The sequence below is a fragment of the Pelobates fuscus genome, chromosome 12, assembly GCF_036172605.1.
Source record: "Pelobates fuscus isolate aPelFus1 chromosome 12, aPelFus1.pri, whole genome shotgun sequence".
Lineage (NCBI taxonomy): Eukaryota > Metazoa > Chordata > Amphibia > Anura > Pelobatidae > Pelobates > Pelobates fuscus.
The window spans coordinates 108,809,006-108,827,583 of NC_086328.1; the positions used below are offsets into that span (position 1 = coordinate 108,809,006).

An 18,578-nucleotide genomic window follows, 5' to 3' on the forward strand; every position below is an offset into this window, starting at 1 on the left:
CTCCCCCCACAGATAAATGTATTATAACCCTCCCTCCACAGATAACTGTATTATAACCCTCCCCCTACAGATAACTGTATTATAACCCTCCCTCCACAGATAACCGTATTAACAACCCTCCCTCCTGCAGATAACTGTATTATAACCCTCCCCCACAGATAACTGTATTAATAACCCTCCCTCCTGCAGAAAACTGTATTAATAACCCTCCCTCCTGCAGAAAACTGTATTATAACCCTCCCCCCACAGATAACTGTATTATAACCCTCCCCCCACAGATAACTGTATTATAACCCTCCCCCCCGCAGATAACTGTATTAATAACCCTCCCCCACTGATAACTGTATTATAACCCTCCCTCCACAGATAACTGTATTATAACCCTCCCCCTACAGATAACTGTATTATAACCCTCCCCCCACAGCTAACTGTATTATAACCCTCCCTCCACAGATAACTGTATTATAACCCTCCCCCCACAGATAACTGTATTATAACCCTCCCCCCACAGATAACTGTATTATAACCCTCCCCCTACAGATAACTGTATTATAACCCTCCCCCTACAGATAACTGTATTATAACCCTCCCCCCGCAGATAACTGTATTAATAACCCTCCCCCACTGATAACTGTATTATAACCCTCCCTCCACAGATAACTGTATTATAACCCTCCCCTACAGATAACAGTATTATAACCCTCCCCCCACAGATAACTGTATTATAACCCTCCCCCCGCAGATAACTGTATTAATAACCCTCCCCCACTGATAACTGTATTATAACCCTCCCTCCACAGATAACTGTATTATAACCCTCCCCTACAGATAACAGTATTATAACCCTCCCCCCACAGATAACTGTATTATAACCCTCCCTCCACAGATAACTGTGTTATAACCCTCCCCCCACAGATAACTGTATTATAACCCTCCCCCCACAGATAACTGTATTATAACCCTCCCCCCACAGATAACTGTATTAATAACGCTCCCCCCACTGATAACTGTATTATAACCCTCCCCCCACTGATAACTGTATTATAACCCTCCCCCCACAGATAACTGTATTATAACCCTCCCCCTACAGATAACTGTATTATAACCCTCCCCCCACAGCTAACTGTATTATAACCCTCCCTCCCGCAGATAACTGTATTATAACCCTCCCTCCCGCAGATAACTGTATTATAACCCTCCCCCTACAGATAACTGTATTAATAACCCTCCCCCACAGATAACTGTATTATAACCCTCCCCCCACAGATAACTGTATTATAACCCTCCCCCCACAGATAACTGTATTATAACCCTCCCCCTACAGATAACTGTATTATAACCCTCCCCCTACAGATAACTGTATTATAACCCTCCCCCCGCAGATAACTGTATTAATAACCCTCCCCCACTGATAACTGTATTATAACCCTCCCTCCACAGATAACTGTATTATAACCCTCCCCTACAGATAACAGTATTATAACCCTCCCCCCACAGATAACTGTATTATAACCCTCCCCCCGCAGATAACTGTATTAATAACCCTCCCCCACTGATAACTGTATTATAACCCTCCCTCCACAGATAACTGTATTATAACCCTCCCCTACAGATAACTGTATTATAACCCTCCCCCCACAGATAACTGTATTATAACCCTCCCTCCACAGATAACTGTGTTATAACCCTCCCCCCACAGATAACTGTATTATAACCCTCCCCCCACAGATAACTGTATTATAACCCTCCCCCCACAGATAACTGTATTAATAACGCTCCCCCCACTGATAACTGTATTATAACCCTCCCCCCACTGATAACTGTATTATAACCCTCCCCCCACAGATAACTGTATTATAACCCTCCCCCTACAGATAACTGTATTATAACCCTCCCCCCACAGCTAACTGTATTATAACCCTCCCTCCCGCAGATAACTGTATTATAACCCTCCCTCCCGCAGATAACTGTATTATAACCCTCCCTCCCGCAGATAACTGTATTAATAGTATCTGCTGATACTGTGTCAGTGAGCTATGTTCTTTATTGGCTTAGTTCAGGAGAGCTAACGTAACTCCTGCTTAGGAACTCCCGGCTCTCTGGTGGTGTTAGTGTATGTTGAAATTTTTTATTTATAAAATATTTTACCAGGAAAGATGCATTTAGATTTCTCAAAATATCGCCCAGCAGCCCCTACGTTAAAAAACAAACAAACAAATTGCTGAAAAACCATTTGACATCTTACAATATGTCCGTGTGGGAATCACTGTCCGGTGCTATTTAGTTACATTAACATGTGGATCTTTTTAGAAAGAGACGGTTATTTTATATAGTGGATATGTATAATGTATTTATTGTTTTTCAATTTTAATAGTTATATATCTTATTGGGAATGAATACTGCAGATGTTTTAAATCCTAAACACAAAAAATGTGTTGTTTGCAGATTGAATAAATTGGAAGATACAATATCTTTAGTGAAAGGAAGAATTGAGGAGGTTGAACTGCCAGTGGAGAAAGTGGATATAATTATATCCGAGTGGATGGTGAGTTAGTCTGTTGTTTTATTTTATTGTTTGTTACTTTTATCCATACATCCTGCATAACATATACTTTGTTAGGGGTGGTTTATGTGGGGCTTAAACTCTTTATCCCCAGATCCCCTTTAATAATTCATATCTTCTAATTAAAGCTAAAGTCTGAGATAAACGTGCACAGTTACCGTCTATAATGAATGCGGTGGCGAATCTCATCTTCCTTTCCACCCGCACCTCCCATGCTCTCCCCCCTTTGTCAGTCCCTACATTGGCTCCCGTAAGATATAGGACTCAATTTAAGATCCTGGTACTTGCTTACAAATCTCTGCACAATGCTACTCCGACCTACCTATTCTCACTAATACCCATATGTGTCCTGTCTATACCTAATGCCCGCTATTTGTACTCCTACCTCTGATGCTCTAAAGACTTCTCTAGGGCTGCACCTTCCCCTCTCTGTTAGACTTTCACCCAGTCTCCACTCCTTCAAAAAAATCTTTGAAAACGTACTTCTTCAGGAAAGCATTTCAATTAAACTGTGAACAGCTATCCCTCCCCGCACCCTGATTCCTCTCCTGAAACTGTCATCAAAACAAAACACTAAGCACTCAATGAATACTATCCTAGCAACCTACTTTTCTACCCTACCCTAACCTTTTGTGTCACTATAGCCCACTCCCTCTAGCATCTAAGCTCATTGAGCAGGGCCCTCAACCCCCTTCTCCAGTGTGTCCAACTCGTATCGTTACAATTACATGTGTGTGTTAGCCCACCCATTGTACAGCGCTGCAGAATTTGTTGGTGCTTTATGAATAATAATAATAAAAGGGAGAATGTACTAACACTTTGCTGTGCCATTAGGAATCCGGCCCTTTTGCCCAAGTTACTATCAGGAGGTGGGGTGATGATCATCCTGCTCCCACTGTCTTTTAGACTGCTGGCAGGGCCTGCGGAGAAAGGGTTAAGTGTAAGATATACAGGAGTGCAGGGGTTAAAGGGTTGCTTTGGAGGGTTAAGCTTTGGCTGCATCTGTGAGGGAGGGTTCATTAAATTCCCTATGGGCTGAGGCCTCAGCAGGTAGTTTTGGAATCTAGCAATATCCTTGTGTTGCAGCTCGGATATACTCTTTTTTTTAACCCAATTGTTACTACCCAGCAAATTGCGGTTTCTGTCTGTTAACTCTTTCCAGATCACCTTGCTGCATAACATGCTTTACCAAGATTAATATTCATCGTGCAGCAAGTAAAAGATTAAAAAACAAATTGATCATTTTGGAGTGATACAGCGCCATGTACACCTTGCAAACAAAGTCAGACTTTCAGCGAGAGGCTCGGCCATTAATCTTTTTTTTATCTTCTGAATATCTTAATGGATACGGCTCCATTATGTCAAGGTGTGAAATAGTTCAGGATTTCAGAGCCTCCAGAAATCGTTCACAGTCTTCTCTGCATTTTCTGCGCCCTGCGGCACTGATAGTTGGGGGAAGCGCTTTGCTTTAATGTTTGGTTATTCAGGAGAGTGTGCCATTCTTTTATGTAATACAGCAGCGGGTACATTACAGTCCAGGGAAATGAATGATAAATCCCAGAGCTTAATGGCTTGTCTGACTTTTCAGAAGAAAACTTTGGACAAATGTTTTTTTCATTTCTGTAACTGTTGCTGACATCAGCTTGTTTTATTTCACCGTTCTGTTAAATAAACCCCTGGGGCTAATGTCAAATAGGCACAAGGGCTTCAGAAGGGCTTTAGATGACCAGGGGTGTTTAATTGTGATTGTTATGGCTGAATAGACCAGCAGCCAAGGGATAGCTATAGTCCTTGATCTGTCTGAAAAAATGTAAAATATTGCCAGACACCCAAACAGTGTATATATTCAGCCTGTGTGCTGAAATACCTTGAGACGCTTAACCTGTGTGTATACAGTCTGCCCGCGTGCTGACACACAGTTAATCCTCTCAAACGATCTGTATACAGTCTGTCTACATGCTAAAACGCAGTGAGACCCCCAAACTGTGCTTATACAGTCTGCCTATATACTGACACACTGTGAGACCCCCAAACTATTTACGTAGTATCACCACATGCTGAAACACAGAGACCTCCAAACTATGCGTATACAGTCTGCCTTTATACTGACACATAGTGAGACCCCTAAACTATGTATAAAGTGTGCTGAAACACAGTGAGACCCCCAAACTATCTATATAAATTCTATCTACATGCTGAAACACGGTGAAACCCCCAAACTGTGCATATACAGTCTGTCTACATGCTGAAACACAGTGAGACCCCCAAACTATCTATATAAAGTGTGCCTACATGCTAAAACACAGTGAGACCCCCAAACTGTGCGTATACAGTCTGCCTATATACTGACACAGTGACACCTCCAAACTATCTATATAAAGTATGCCTACATGCTAAAACACAGTGAGACCCCCAAACTGTGCGTATACAGTCTATCTACATGCTGTAACACAGTGAGATACCCAAACTGTGCATATACAGTCTATCTACATGCTGAAACACAGTGAGACACCCAAACTGTGGGTATACAGTCTGCCTATATACTGACACACAGTGACACCTCCAAACTGTCTGAATGCAGTTTGTCTGCCTGCTGAAACACAGTGAGACCCCCAAACTGTGCGTATACAGTCTGTCTCCATACTGAAACACAGTGAGACCCCCAAACTGTGCGTATACAGTCTGTCTCCATACTGAAACACAGTGAGACCCCCAAACTGGGCGTATACAGTCTGCCTGTCTGCTGAAACAGTCAGAACCCCTAAACTGTGTGTATCTATTCAGTCTCTGTGCCGAAACAATGAAACCCCCAAACTGAGTGTATACAATCTGTCTACATGCTGAAACAGTGAGACCCCCAAACTGTGTGTATAACGTCTGCCTGCGTACTGACACATAGAAACTGACTTGTGATTTTTAAAAACACAAACACTTTTGCAAGAACCCAGATTATGACAAGCCATTACCCAATTACATCATAACAGTATCTAAATAGTCAAGTTAATTACACTATCACAATACAGAATTACTCATATTGTAATACTCAATTACACTTTCACAGTACTCAATTACGCTATCACAATACTGAATTACGCTATCACAATACTGAATTACGCTATCACAATACTGAATTACGCTATCACAATACTGAATTACTCATAATACTGAATAATCTGTGAAATAATACTGAATCACCTATATCACAACACACTATGTTCATTCTTGCGGTAATAAAAAGGGAATCATACTATTTCCATATATATATATATTTAATGTGCACATTACATTTAACACTGCAATGCACGTTTTGCTGCTCAGTGCGTGCTGACTCCTTTCTGACCCTGGCTATCCAAAACTTTAATTCTAATTCAGCCCACTCACCAAGAACACGTTTCCTTCAAAGTAATTAATTGTGAAGGTTTTGTCATTTAATGAGACTCACACCCAAAGCATCCTGGGAAATGTCAGGTGTAATTCTCCTTCCAGATGGCTCCCCTACAGGTGGGGCAGCAGCCTGTGAAATTGCCTCTTAAATTACACTCCACGTGAGCAGATAACGATCCGGTGTCATCTAATTCAACATCGTAAACCGTTTCTAGCAAGAGTCAATATCACAGCAGATATCTTTAATTACGTGTTGCACACACTGGGTGTATGTACATGCGTGTGTGTCTGTATGATCTTCCTGTTATTTTAGTGGGCAGGTTTTATCCTATCTCACACTGCATGATGTGACTGATTTTTAATCCTTCTCCCGGTGTCCACATTCTCTCTATGTACATAATTTGCCCATGTATCCATAGTCCCCTTTTGTTGTTCAGGCTCGTATCTTTCTGTATCTAGATCTGCCCCTCTAATGCAGACATGCCCTCCATCCTCTTACAAATTGCCTTTTTCTAGATTTTCCCACTTCTTGCATCCAGACTCTCTCCATTTAGATCTGCCTGGACTCTCACACACGTTTAACGCTCTCTGTCCTCTGCTCTCTCTTAAATCGCTCTTTATCTAGATTTTCACCCTTTTTTTCCCCCTCTGGATTATTCCAGAGCTGTTCTTTAACCCCTTAAGGACACGTGACATGTGACATGTCATGATTCCCTTTTATTCCAGAAGTTTGGTCCTTAAGGGGTTAAAGTGTGAGTTGTTTGTAATGCAAAGTGATATCACAATTTCAGTCCAAAAACATTGTCTGATTTTTTTTTTCTTCTCTAGATGAGAACTTCTCTCTATAATTTCTGACAGTTCGCATTTTACTGATTAATCGTGTCTGTATTTCCGATGTTTTTCACACTCAGTTTCCGAGATCTGTTTCTTAGATATATTATTTTACTCTTTTTATTCAGATTTGTATTCTCTTTATCCAGATTTAGCCAGTGTCCTGTTTTGGTGCTTTCTTATCTAGATTTACCCTAATCCCTTCCCTTTTTACCAAATTATCCTTTTTTTGCTTGGATTAGTCTACCATTGTCTTTTCCAACTTCTTCTCCCTGTCTGTCTCATGATATGTGATTCTGTAAACATTGCCGTTGACTTAAAAATATTTTTTCCTGACACTGTCCTTTTGTGAGATACCTAATTGGCTTTTTTTTGTACGCAGTGTAACTTGGTCATGTAATCAATACTGATTATTTTTTAATCAATTGAGTTGTTTGTTATGGGACTAATTAATTTCTCACAACAGAATCCAACTTTTACACAGGGTCATTTGTGTCATCCTCTAAACTATATGTAAAGATTAATTTATGGAACATTCAGTAACATTATTCTAGAAGATTGTAAAAAAAAAATACTTATCTCAGGAACCTAACAAACAAATAATATAGTGATACCTATCGGGACTGATGGATGACTTACACAGTATTTATGCATTTTTTCTGTCATTGGAAAGATGCTTTCTAGTTCAGCAGAGTTGATTTAGAATATAGGAGCATGAGAAGAGGTTCAGCCTTGGAGCTCTGTTTAATGTATTAACCAGTTGTATATTTGCTGGGTAAGTGCGATTCCCGCACCAATATTTTGGATCTAGAATTGTTAAGTAGTATGCGGCATCTATAAAGGGTAAGGAGTAATATGTGGAATCTAGAAAGGGTAACTGGTATCATTTGGAATCTAAAAGTAAACACTGAGAAATAATTGGACTCTAGAAATGTTTACATTAAATAAAAGGTAACAAGGAGCTTGTATGAATCTAGAGGAAGATGGCACAAATGAGACATTGGTCAGAGCGAAATATTCATGCGCAAACTTCCTACGCTACTAGACAGGCCTAAAGGTTACTCGCCCACTGCAAGTCTGGAGGGTCCATGACCGTCTCACTAGGATGAGTTTCTGCTATCCAGGGTCTCACCCACCAGTGGCAAGTTGTAATTTTGGGATCTAATTTATGGTACTGTAATAATTAGAATCTAAAATATGTAACCAATAATATTGTGGATGTATAATAATATATCAATTACTAGTAATCAGTAACTCTGTGAAATCTAAAATCTGTAGCTAGTCATAGGTACTATCTAGAATCTGTGATCATTGGTATGTGGAGTCTAGAACATTTGATTAATAATAGTCAGAATCTAGGATAAAAGAATAGACATAAATGAGATCTAAAATCCATGAATACTGAAATTTAATGTCTAGAATTGGTGACCATTGATATGTGGAGTCTAGAACATTTCACTATTCATAGTCTTAATCCAGGATCAAATAATAGAGAGATGTGGGATCTGGAATCAGCTCATATTTATATTTAATGTCCAGAAGCTGTGATCATTGATGTTTGAAGTCTAGAACACTTTACTGTTAATATTCAATATCCAAGATCAAGAACCATCTATATGTGGGATCTAGAATGGGTAAATATTGATATTTATTGTCTCTTTTGGACTACATCTCCCATATGCTCTTACAGCCAAACTGCTGGCAAAGCATTAAGGGAGATGTAGTCCCCAACAGTCGGGTTGCTGAAGGTTGACTATCCCTGGTCTAGAAGCTGACAATTGATATTTGTGATTTTAGACATGATTAACCTGCAGGAACCGTACTCGATACATTGTATCCTAACCAGATTGTGTCTTTACTGCAGGGATACTTCCTGCTGTTTGAGTCAATGCTGGATTCCGTTATCTATGCCAAGGAGAAATACCTGGTAGATGGAGGCTCAGGTTGGTATGCGGATTGTGTTTTGGAATATGCTGAACAGAATGTTCCGTCTACAAATGAACGATGGTACCATTAATGCTTGCTTTAAGGCACCCATTTCAAGCTGTGTTAATGTTGGTGCATTAAATGGCATATTTAGATGTGGATTTCATTCAATGCATAACGCCTGCAGTTAGCTATCCTGAAACCAATGCTTTATCTTAGCAGCTAGGATGATGTTTAAAATTTAATATGAAGGGGGCGGGACTTGACCTCCCACATGGCAGGATGTGTTTGCCTGTAGCTCCTCATGATCTGAGCCACAAACACACGAAAACAGTGCAGAATTTGCAAAAAACAAGCTTTTCAACCCTAAAGCTGACACTCTACAACCAAGCAAACCTTGATGTGACCGAATCGGACGGATCGCGGGACAGCGCGTCTGAGGCCCAGGCATCTGGCGGGCCACCAGTGGTGAGATGCAGCTGTCTCCTACTGGGAGGTGCGCAATACACAGCTCAGAGCCCCGTTATCCCCCCCTTGGACCGGTGGGGGTTATCCCTGCTCCAGAAAGCCTGAAAGTAGGAAACTTGCAAGCCACGCGGCATCGCCAAGATGGCCGCCACCTTGAAATCCCAGCACAGCCAAACAAGCCTGATGGGCCAGACCTGGAGTGAGGCCTTTGGTGCCAGGTTCAAGGCAATCTGCCAGGCCTTCTGGGACCGTCTCGCCAAGCGGAGACCCACACCCACCCCTCCCAAGACGACGACCGCCTGTAAAGAAGCAGCCGTTACCTGTTCCTCTTCCAGGCTGGGGGCCCAACTGGAGATTCCTCCACGCCGCAGTCCGCATACCCACGGGGAAGACCGCTACCCGTATGTCCCGAGGTTCCACGATCCCCCGCTCGGAGAAGGGGAATCCATGGACTAAGGGCACTGGCTCCCTTCACAGCCTGGAACCGAAGAGACAGGGACCTGCCACGCGGCAAACAGCTGACCAGTCGCTTGCTACACTTGCAGCACAGCCCGACCTACCGAATGCCGGAGAGGGGGACTAAAAAGAGCAAACACCTAGGACCTCGGTCCAAATGGGAGCTACTCCCCTGCCGAGGTCCACACAACTGGTAGCCACACACCCAGCGTGGAAGTCTGCAATCTCCTGATGGCTACTACAACTACAATCGTGTCAGTACCTGTGACCAGACATGTGACAATACTAGAAATCACCCCGGCACTAGGGCTCTGGCACTATCCTACTCTTGACCTCTAGGATATCATGGGGCAGACATGTTTTATGTTTCACTCTTGGTGGTCCTCAGTGGACCTAATTTCTTGAAATCTGCTTTATAATGTAGCCTGTATACATATCACCCATGCTTTGTTTACCTCGCATTGTGTTTTTTTCTATCCTTTTACCTTTAACAAGAGTGTGGATACACCAAACTACTGTTTACTCACTAATACTTACAAAATGTGCGTGGTTCTTCATGCCATACAATTGTCTTTAAATGTATGTAGAAACACTACTCTGCAGTTTGTTGCACATTAATTTGTTGCGTTCAGAGTCCTTCTACAGCAGTAGTATCCTGAACACTGCTACTTGTAACATTTCGATATATTCATTGTTATTTACCTGGAACTGCGTTATTAGGAGATTGCTGATTACATATCAGATTATTTTTGTTACCTTATGGATTTTATTAATTAGTCATCATTTGTATTGTATCATTAAATACATTTTATTACTTGATAGACATCTTCTTATTGTTTGGTGTGCTCACGCTATAGTTTTTTTATTTCATCCATATTAGTTGCTCTTACACTGTGTGAAGCTGCCCATTTATATTTGTATTGCTATTTACGATTTGTAATATTTTATTTGACATATATATATATATATATATATATATATATTCCTATATATAACCTATATATATATATATATTCTGTAGAAACTCTGGCAACAGCTGTTGTGGCATTGCTAGCTTAGTTGGAACATGTATAATCTATGCACAAACAAAAATAAAGAATTAAAGAAAAAAAAATGTAATATGAAATCGTAATGTTCAAGCACACCAGGCTGCTGGCGTAGGGATCAATCCTGGTGGTCTTGGCCACTTGTGATTTCCACATTTCACTATTATAGATTCCTTGTGGCTGCTTTGCTTTGGTCATGCCAGGGTACTGGAGGCCCCTATGTTCTATCGCAGTCTGTCTCCTCCACGATGATGAGCAGTGTGGCCCCTATATGCCTAGATTAGAGGGGTCTCAACACCTCTGGCAAATGCCCATCACATCACAGATTTACTCTGGTATTGGGGTGCTCTCGTGCAATGTCTGGTTGACAGTGCAGTTTTACCCTACGGAAAATGTAGTGTGGGAGTGCAACTCTCATTATCCTTCATAACCTTGTCTTGTATATTGATGGAAGCAGACTGAGCTTAATTTTAGACTAGCAGCAAGTATAAATAAAATAAACTTAGAGTAGACGTGTAATACACTAAATGGTTTTCAATAAGGCTCCCCCACTGCGAGGGGGTTAACCCTTTTACTACCAGGCACACATTCTCTCCTTCATGCTGCTGGCAGATTATCTGCCTTGCTAGAATGAATGTTCTGGGTGATTTTTTGTTATAGTGCGTTCAATATATTGCTTTGTCAGTGCAGGGAGTGTTCTTTCTGTCGGTTTGTAAGCGATGCTGAGCCTGACTGTGTTCCATTTACTGCTGACACGTCTCTCTGCAGCTATAGCCATCATGTATACAGCATTCTGTTTTCAGCACTATGTGTTTTTTGTCTAATGGATTGTGACGTTCGGCGATCACTGCAGTATGCGTTCGGTCTTTTCGCATTGTGCTGTAATACACTCAAAGGTATGGGGTGAGAAAGGCAACCTGCTGGAATTATGCGAGAAATTCAATTAAACACATGAACATTACACACGCAGCCCCATAATTGGTCATTGTGAATCTCTCGTATCACTGAACGCCATTCGGAAGACGTGTAAAGAATTAGTTTTGTGCTGCGCATTGAATGCAGGTGCATTCATTTCTAAAATGCCAGACAATTTTCAGTCGTGTAGAACAAATGCCGGCTGCTAAATCTGGCACAGCCTCAATAATATAATATTGTGCAGACTTTATATATATAAATATATTAATCCTGATGAAAGTCCACAAGAGGGACTGAAACGTCGATTTTTATGGAACTGGAATAAAAGTTATATTTTAAAACGAAGTACCCGTGAGTGCAGCCATTTACTTTGGATTTATGGACATTTGGCCCTGGTAATGCACCCGGTTTTATTTGCTAAAGAAGGTTAGCTTGTGTGCAAGGTACAACATATATATATATATATATATGTGTGTGTGTGTGTATGTGTATGTATGTATGTAAGATGTTTAGCCATACATAAGTTCAATCCCTACCCTAGAATATACACTTTTAATTGGACATGTACCTGCTTCAGGACTAAAATTTTTCAGATTTAGTCAAATAAAGCTAAAACAATTCAGATGACTAAAATACGACTAAAACTAAAATGACTTATTAGTCAAAAGACTATGACTTAAAAAATATTGAAATTTGCAGCAAAAATTAATACTGCACAGAGGGGCTGTGGAAGGGGCAAAAGAGACAGACCAGGGCTTGGGTGAGAGACACCTAGAGGGGCTGGGAGGACACAAGGAGACACATATAGGGGCTTGGGAAGGGGCAAAAGAGACGAACCAGGGCTTAGGAGAGAGACACCTAGAGGGGCTGGGAGGACACAAGGAGACACAGGGGCTGGGGAAGGGGCAAAAGAGACAGACCAGGGCTTGGGAGTGAGAAACCTAGAGGGGCTGGGAGGACACAAGGAGACACAGGGGCTTGGGGAAGGGGCAAAAGAGACAGACCAGGGCTTGGGAGAGAGACACCTAGAGGGGCTGGGAGGACACAAGGAGACACAGGGGCTGGGGAAGGGGCAAAAGAGACAGACCAGGGCTTCGGAGAGAGACACCTAGAGGGGCTGGGAGGACACAAGGAGACACAGGGGCTGGGGAAGGGGCAAAAGAGACATACCAGGGCTTGGGAGAGAGACACCTAGAGGGGCTGGGAGGACACAAAGAGACATAGAGGGGCTGGGGAAGGGGGAAAAGAGAAATATAGAAGCTTTAACTAAACCCATTAGATTCTTGTCATGTCGACTGAAATCTATTGGAAATTTAGTTGACTAAAACTAAAACAATTTAGATAACTAAAATACTACAACTAAAATAGCTTTTTAGTAAAAAAACTAGGACTTAAAATAATTTGAAATTTGCCATCAAAATTAAAGGGACTCTCCAGGGAGCCCCTGTTTACTCACCTGGTTCCAGCGCCGGGAGCCTCGTGAAGCCGCGCCCCCTATTTCGTCAAAATGACGAAATAGGCGGGCGCGAGCAGGGAGCAATCAGACGCTTCCATTTGGAAGCGTCATTGCTCCCTTGTGCGCATGCGCGGCTTCGCCACACATGTGCACAGACTTCAGAGGGCGGCATTCATGCCGCCCTCTAAAGTCCTCAGCGCACTACCGCGCATGCGCGCGGTGTGAGCGGCCGCGAGCTGAGCTGACTGACAGCTCAGCTCGCGGTCTTTGCCCGCCCCCTCCTCTGCTGACAGGCTGGAGAGAGAAGGCGCGCACACAGTGCCTTCTCTCTCCAGCACACGTCAGACGTATTTTCAAACGTCTGACGTGTACAGGGCCTTTTTAGGGCCCTGCATGATAGGAAGTGCCTCTAGTGGCCGTCTGAGTGACGGCCACTGGAGATATTCCTATCAATCAATGTAAACACTGTATTTTCTCTGAAAATACAGTGTTTACATGAGAGAGGCTGCATGGAGCTATAGATCTCACCTGAACAAATACATTAAGCTGTAGTTGTTCAGGTGACTATAGTGTCCCTTTAACACTGGCATAAAGAATGTTATGGGGTCGGGGGAGCAGGCAATGAATATATGGGAAGATATAAAAGGTCCCCACCTGTGCTTAGCTTTTGCACGTGGTAAAGAAAATAATTAAACAAGTGACATCTAATGCCTTTGGGGTCTAAATCGTTAAATGAATTTTGTGTACAGAAATGATAATTGAGTGAAGTATCCTGGGTATTTTGGAATATGTAAATCTGCCCATTGTAGAATAAATTGTCTGTTGTACCAGAAGGCAAATGAGGAATCTGGCTGCGGACATTCAGTCATGGATCTAAAAAGAACTGAGTTTTCAGTTCTGATAAATTCTGCCATTTAAAAAAAAACAGATTAATATTCTTCAAATACAATTCCTAAACACGGGCAGACGTATATCCTCTCCCATCTTTATATATCATATATTTTCTACAGATTATTTACCGTAGTTAGTAATTGCAATTTAGTGAGTAGTGTTTTTTTTTTTTTTTTTTCTCTTCAATGAGAATTAAATCCATTGGGTTTTAAACCTTTGTATATTATAAATATAATAATTTGTCACAGACAATGTATTGACTTTGTTGATGGGTATCAGTTGGTGCAAGACGCATGATATAAAGATACGGAATTGCGGTGTGCGAAATGCCTCGGATTACTTATGTTGTCTGCTAATGAAAACCCCATTTTCATAGTACCGTGTTTACAGAAGAATACTGTTAAACCTTTATCGTTTGATGTTCGGACAGTGGCTTCAGACGTACAGGACCACTGTCCCTGGATAATGTGTAAGCTTAGCGTGTTCAGTCCCATCAGTGCTTCTTCTCCGATTTGTCATCTCTTTGAAGATAGAGGCTTTTTCTCCACGTGAATTGTTACTGATGACAAACGATTTCTGGGCAGTGACTCGGGAAGGACACAGATGCCATATCCAGGAATCTTTAAATGGGCTGCGAAGGATGCTTTCTGTCCAATCAGCACTTAATTTTACCTGCAAGGAAGCGTAATAAGTCATTTAAAAAAAAAAAAAAACTATTTGAGGGCGGCGTTGTAATCAAATAACAGATACCACGATTGAGGTGCGGAGAGGTACCTGGAGACAAGTTTTGTGATGTTCAGCAGTGATGTGTTACATGGCGGTCAAAGTGTGTATTTTTAGTGCGCCCTGCGCATGGTGTTATTCAGAGGTTACTAAAGGGTTATACCTTCTGGAATCTCTGGCTGTAAAATGCAGATTTCCCGACAATTACATCAATCTAAAGAGAACTAGGGGGATTCAGCTAGTTTTGTGCTTTGAATGTAAGCCAGTGGGATTTAAACCTTTGTTTTACAATGTGACCTTGCTCCGTCCTCGATTATTTTCAAATAAAAATTGTTTTAAAACAACTAATTCATACCATTTGACTATATTGACTGCTATATTGCAATGCAGAAAATGTTCAGTTAAATGTCATTATTCACACAAATAATGGACTTGTAAAATGTTTCTGATAAAGAGAATACAGATGTTCTTAAAATGAGTGACTAAAGAAATGAAAATCCCTTATTCCCATGAAATTGCATTACTGCACATTGGGGTATATTTACTAAACTAGGAATTGTGGAGCAGTGTGTCTGCAACTCAACTCCTGTGTGTGTGCCTGCACCCGACTCTTGGGTGTGTGTGCCTGCACCCCAACTCTTGGGTGTGTGTGCCTGCACCCCAACTCTTGGGTGTGTGTGCCTGCACCCCAACTCTTGGGTGTGTGTGCCTGCACCCCAACTCTTGGGTGTGTGTGCCTGCACCCCAACTCTTGGGTGTGTGTGCCTGCACCCCAACTCTTGGGTGTGTGTGCCTGCACCCCAACTCTTGGGTGTGCGTGCCGGCACCCCAACTCTTGGGTGTGCGTGCCGGCACCCCAACTCTTGGGTGTGCGTGCCGGCACCCCAACTCTTGGGTGTGCGTGCCGGCACCCCAACTCTTGGGTGTGCGTGCCGGCACCCCACCTCCCCAGTCTGCGTGCCTGCGCCCCACCTCCCCAGTCTGCGTGCCTGCGCCCCACCTCCCCAGTCTGCGTGCCTGCGCCCCACCTCCCCAGTCTGCGTGCCTGCGCCCCACCTCCCCAGTCTGCGTGCCTGCGCCCCACCTCCCCAGTCTGCGTGCCTGCGCCCCACCTCCCCAGTCTGCGTGCCTGCGCCCCACCTCCCCAGTCTGCGTGCCTGCGCCCCACCTCCCCAGTCTGCGTGCCTGCGCCCCACCTCCCCAGTCTGCGTGCCTGCGCCCCACCTCCCCAGTCTGCGTGCCTGCGCCCCAACTCCCCAGTCTGCGTGCCTGCGCCCCAACTCCCCAGTCTGCGTGCCTGTGCTCCACCTCCTTTGTTTGCGTAGCTATTCCATATCTCCTGTGTCTGTATAGCTGCACTGTATCTGAGTACCTGCTCCCCACCTCCTGTGTCAGTGCACTCACCTCCTGTGATTTGTTTTTATGTGCATTCCACTCTTATATATGTATACCTGCACCACACAAACATATTTACATACCTGCGCCACATCTCAATGTACCTGCAACCCACCCTCTACTTTATTATTTTTATTTTTTTCATTTTCCCTCTGCATCCATAATGTGTTTTACCTACTTTTTTTTTTCTTCCGCTGGCTATATTATGAAATGTTAAGCTTTTTTGAGCGCTGTTTGATTTTGGGAACAGTCTAATTCTCTTCTTTCCTTTGTTCCCAGTATATCCAGACAAGTACCACATCCAGCTGGTGGCGCTGTGCGACGAGGTTAAACACTCAGGGAAGATTGCATTCTGGGAGAACGTATATGACTTTGATATGTCTTGTATGAAGAAATGTGTCCTTCCTGAAGCTGTAGTGGAAATTGTAAAACCAGACACAGTGATTTCTGAACCATGCAGCATATTGGTAAGAATTAAACTTTATGCAAAATCAGATCTATATACACAATATTATATTAATATAAATATATTGGATCTTTATAATATAGGGAATTTACTACATTAGCCTAATAGAAGGGTTTGTACCATTTCTATTTCCTGTGCTGCTATGTTTGCCAATTTTGATAATTAGTAGCTTTGATCTATAATCAAATTTAGTTTTGCATCTTTGCCTGCATAGCCCAGTTTAATGCATTATTTCTGTTCTGCTCTGTTTGGGATCTGGAGCCTTCCTCTTTGAAATACTGGGTGTCTCATATAATGTGAGGGCAGAACAGAACCATTCAGCCCTTGTAGTCTGCTCAATTTTCTAAATACTTTCATTAGTCTCTGGCTTTCTTATATCTAGGATTGCATTATGCCTATCCATCGCATGCTTAAACTCCAACTCCCCTGTCCGTGTGCCTGCACCCCCAACTCCCCTGTCTCGGTCACCAGTTTCAGTGTTATAGTATTGACTATCTCATAATATGGATTGTGCAGGTGGTGTATATAGTGAACATCGATATATATCTTGGTACATTTTTCCCATGTGTTTTCTAAATCCACATCATTTAACATGGGCTCTGTGACGTTTGGATTACCGGTAGGTAACTTATTGAAAAAGGTTCCCACCCCCATCAGAATACACACAGATGTTTTTGCACAGACAAGATGTACTGGTTCAAAGTTTAGATGCTTAAATATAGTTCCTAGTCTAAGTAAATGGGGCTTTGGTCAAACCATGTGGACATACTGTGTCAAACCCTGAGCCATTTTACCAATTCGGTGGCATAGGTGGACCCCTGTCTGGGCCAGGAGTTCTACCACGAGGGGCCTCCATGAGCCAGCAGGGAGACCTTTTCGGCCCTGTCCTCTCCCAATACCTTTGAGAGAGGGTTATGGTTTTCACTAATATTGAGTGCAGATCATTTTAAAAATTCTCTCGTGGTCACCCGGCGCTTCTCTCTTACTCTTAGCACCAAAGCCAGCACTCTGAAACATTGGCAGAGCGTCGGCCCATGATGGAGCGGTTTAAGTGATCTGCCCCTTTTATTGGTGCAAACCACAATACTCCTCCGACTTACTATGAGGGATCTAGCTCTTCAGCCTGCACATTCATCTCTGTAGTCTCCGCATCTTGAGAGCAATCCACTTCACTCACTGTTTACTCTTCGTTGAGACCAAGCACAGAATCTGCATTCTGGTAATCTTTTAATGAGCTTCTCTGAAAAGGTACCGTTAACATCGAAAAGCCTGCCGGGACATACTATAAACCCCAGAACAACAACATGAAGCTGTAGTAGTTCTGGTGACTGTAGTGTCCCTTTAAAGATTTAGCAAATTACATCATAACCCAGTTAAGTCCTGGCACAGTCTGGGCACACAATGCAAATGAAGAGGAGAAATAGAAACATTGTTTCATTTCTCCTCTTTCTGTATGCTTTCTCTATGCTGACTTCCAAGTGCGAAGGACAGAGCTTATAACAATAACTGACGGGGCACTTAGATGGAGGTGTCCAGTTGAAGGATAAAGAGGAGTGGATTTCTAGATTTAATTTAATTTTTTAGACGTCACAAATATTAGATGATGTTAGATTATTATTATCTAACTATTTTAAGATATAGGGATAAGTAAGCATTATATAAAAAAAAAAAAAATATCTTCCGTAGTGACGGTTCCCCTTTAAATCAGGCAGTCCTATTTATTTTTTAGAAATTATCTCCGTTCGTTAAAAGGGTATTCATGGTTAGCTTCCCCCAGCGTCATGCATCATTCAGTCCTCTTATTGGTAAATGTATTTTTACAGGAAATCTTGGTTATTGTATTCATTCAGCATGTGCGATAATTAATATTATTGGAGGAAAAAAACTGCAATCATCCAAGCTATAGATAAACATTCAAGATTGATTTTTTTTTTTTTTTCACATGAAATATGTATTGTCTGGAGAATGGAATTGTAATTAATTACTGCAGCAGTAACACAGCGGAAATAGGATTTTTTCTGTGAACAGTAAAAAAATAGACTTGAATGAAGAGTCTGT

General features: G+C 42.2%; 1 protein-coding gene across 1 annotated transcript in view; it reads left to right on the forward strand.

The window, feature by feature from the left end:
• PRMT3 (protein arginine methyltransferase 3) overlaps nt 1-18,578 on the forward strand; it is an 87,962-nt gene that overhangs the window by 41,712 nt on the left and 27,672 nt on the right. Inside the window, exons 10-12 of the mRNA XM_063438619.1 lie at nt 2,446-2,545; nt 8,643-8,721; nt 16,334-16,521. Of these exons, the coding sequence (XP_063294689.1) occupies nt 2,446-2,545; nt 8,643-8,721; nt 16,334-16,521 (367 nt within the window). The remainder of the gene's footprint in view (nt 1-2,445; nt 2,546-8,642; nt 8,722-16,333; nt 16,522-18,578) is intronic.